The sequence below is a fragment of the Crinia signifera genome, chromosome 5 (genome assembly GCF_055691185.1).
Source record: "Crinia signifera chromosome 5, ASM5569118v1, whole genome shotgun sequence".
NCBI lineage: Eukaryota > Metazoa > Chordata > Amphibia > Anura > Myobatrachidae > Crinia > Crinia signifera.
The window spans coordinates 50,094,470-50,097,593 of record NC_139221.1 but is presented as its reverse complement, the minus strand read 5'-3'; the positions used below and the strand labels follow the sequence as shown (position 1 = coordinate 50,097,593).

The following is a 3,124-nucleotide window of genomic DNA, read 5'->3' as shown; positions in this document are numbered from 1 at the left end:
TTTTCAACATTCTATTTTGAAGAAACATTCCAAAATATGTGTTGTTAAAATATTAGGGTGAACAGAAAGTGTCAAAATACAGGCATCTCCTGTGTACACAGATAATACTGTAGATCATGATCATATATGAGCGTTTGTAATCTGATTGACCTATTTAATAGGCAGTATTCTTTTTTACACATTTTTTGCTCAACTGTCATCCATTACCATCCATTCAGCAGGACAAACTGGTTCCTGGCATGTGATACCAACAGCAGGGTCTAAATGTCCCCTAAATCTGTTTCACTGAAAACCCATCACATTTATATGATTCCAGAAACCAAAAACAAGCAAAACATATGAACTTCACACAGAGTTAGATAACTGAATTTACTTGTTCTTGGCCCAAGGTACAAATAATTCACTTTATACAGAATACAACTTGTCTTGATCTGGGATTTTAAAACAGGTCATTTGTAAGTTTGGAAGAAAGGATTTCTGTACAATTCCCAATTAATAATACACATTCTCTTCCAGATTTTTTAATTTTTTTTTGGACTGAAGCAATTTATTAAAGCTCAGTTTTAAATACAGTGATGTAGCAACTTCAAATCATAATGACCTTTTAAGTGAGCCAGCAGCTCAGAAACATTAAGATTCTGTTATATGTTCTCGTCTATTAAGCTTTTGAAACACTTGGCACGAAGTCTGTGAATGAATTCAGCAAAAAAAAAAAAAAAAGTTCCCAAAATCAATAGAAAAAGTAATAATTTAAAAAAAAAAAAAAATGCATCTTCACTTCCTTTCACCTGTTCACACAAGATAAATAAATCTTAAACAATGACTGAAGTGTAGCACATAAATTGTCACATATTCTCACACAACATCCCACATGGGGTAAACAAGGTGCACATAAATAATGTGAAAAAATGAAAATAAAATCTAGACTTTCACTCCCACAAGTTAGAAGCCTTTGACATCCTCACCAAAATATTCAGCAATGTCATACAAAGTTCAGACACAATAAAAAATACAAATGATTTATATTCTTGCAATGTTACTTCGTTATTTTTTTTTTCTCGTTTTCATTTTTTAATTAAATAAGTCTATATATATTTCAAGTGTTTTCCTGGCTCAGAGTCATTTATCAAATTCAAGTGCCCTTTTTATTGGATTATTCTGACGCTTGTCAGAACTTTCAGTCTTTAAGTGAATAAGGGATACCTAATATCATCAGCAATAGAGACAGCAGCGTTTTGTAACATAAATCATGATCAATTCATTCCACACAGACTGATGTCGTTTGGTCACAGGAACCTTTAAAGAAGAACAAGAGACTCATGTGTCAGACTTTTTTTTTTTTTTTGGCTGAGGTCTGGGTGCTGCTCAGTCCATCAGTAAAGTTGAAAGAAGCAAGAACAACAATAATCAAAAAATAAAAAAATCAATAACCAATAGAACAGGACAGGAGGGAGGTTGGGTGGTAATGAAGGGTGGAGAAGCCAGAGGTTGCCCGCATGGTGCAAGTTCTTCCCAATGACTGGTGATGGCTCCAGCCCAGGTGGCAGCTGGTGCCAGGTGCTGTAGTGCTAAGGCTTGTCGGTGCACTGCTTGCACAGGCTGGAGGAGACGCTGCTGAACAGGGCGCATTTGTCCGGGCAGGAGCTGGCCGCAGGAAGCCCGGTGCTGAAGGGGTAAGCTGCGGTGGCCGCCGCCTGCTCGTAGGCTCCCAGCGCTGGGTGCAGGGCGACTGCGGCGGCCGCGGCTGCGGCTGCGGCAGAGTTGGGGATGGAGGCGGCGGAGATGGCCTGTCCTTGGTTCAGGTACGCCACCAGCCGGCGCATCTCCTCCAGCGCCTGCGCCTGCATGAGGATGTAGTTCTTGGCCAGGAGCAGGGTGGCGATCTTGGAGAGTTTCCGCACCGAGGGGCTGTGCGCGTAGGGGATGACCGCCCGCAGCTCGTCCAGAGCGTCGTTCAGGTCGTGCATGCGGCGGCGCTCCCGGGCGTTGATGTTCAGGCGCAGGGCGCGCTGCTCCTTGGACTTCTTGCCGGTCCCCGGGCACCCTCCGGGCGCGTCTGACTTCCCCCCGGGCTGGGAGACCCCCGGCCGGAGCACCAGCTCGCAGCGCCCGTCGCTGTCATCGTCCGGGCTCTGGTCCTCTCCTCCGCTGCTCTCGGCCATGGACACCCGCCGGCCGGACGCGTCCCCGTACTTGGCGCACATGCTGGCCGCGGCTAGCGCCAGGGAGTCCCCGGCTGCGCCCGCTGCCAGCGCTCCGGCGGAGGTGGGGGGCTGGTGGAGGTGGTGGTGGTGCCGCAGGAGGTCGGAGGGGTCCGGGCCGTCGTAGCAGTGCAGCGGGGAGCGATCCCCCGGCTGGGACAGGTCTAGACCCTGCGGGGAGCGGAAGGCGGACTCCATCCTCTTGACGCCGAGAGTCTTGTGGAACAGGTCCTCCTCCGCCAGGTTCAGCGCCCTCTCCATCTCCCCCCCTCCCCTCCTCCTCCTCGCCCAGAACTCACTCTCCCTCCCGGGCCCCGCAAGCGGCTCTTCCTCCGCGCAGTGGGAGAGTGGAGGAAAAAAAAGTCTCTCTGCGCTGCACTTGCGTCCGGCTGCACTGCACTTGCGTTCAGTTCCTCCTCCCGCAGTAGCGCTCAGCGGCTTAGTGGAGGCAGCAGCAGCGCCCGCTGCCCGAGCATCCTCCGCTTCTCTCGCTCTGAATCACCTCGGTGTCGGATCTCCGGAGCCAGCCAGCAGCAGCGGCAGCCGCAGACGGGGGAGTCTTCTACATCATTATCTCCGAGTAGGGTATTATGGAGAAGTCGCCTGTTGGGACGCAGCTCTCCACCCAATCAGGTTAACGTTGTAATTAATAGGATTAGAGCGGCGAGAGACGGGCTGGCCCGGAGTCTGAGCGCTCTCATTCCCCTGCTCTGGTGGCAGCAGCTAGAGCTTTATACCAGGCGCCTGCCCCATTCCTCTCCGTGCCATCTGTGGGCGCAGCTCAGCGCATATGTTTGCAAGACGCTGTGTCCTGTGAGTAACCCAACAACTGCCTTTAGCCTGACATGTGCGGCGACTTTCACTCATCAGTGAGCACAAGCAACAAGAAGAAGGAACCCCCCCATCCCTCCCCCCTCTAAGGT

The 3,124-nt window shown here is 50.1% G+C and overlaps 1 protein-coding gene across 1 annotated transcript; it reads right to left on the bottom strand.

Annotated features, from left to right (window-relative positions):
• Positions 1–525: 525 nt before the first annotated feature.
• On the bottom strand, positions 526–2,462 carry BHLHE22 (basic helix-loop-helix family member e22). The gene has a single exon (XM_083186220.1). It carries the CDS (start codon positions 2,460–2,462, stop codon positions 1,569–1,571), a length of 894 nt encoding a protein of 297 aa, XP_083042346.1. The 3' UTR covers positions 526–1,568.
• Between the last annotated feature and the right edge of the window lie 662 nt (positions 2,463–3,124).

What these genes read in the sequence shown, in the direction of transcription:
- BHLHE22 (XM_083186220.1), bottom strand. Translation starts at nt 2,462, where the DNA reads ATGGAGAGGGCGCTGAACCTGGCGGAGGAGGACCTGTTCCACAAGACT.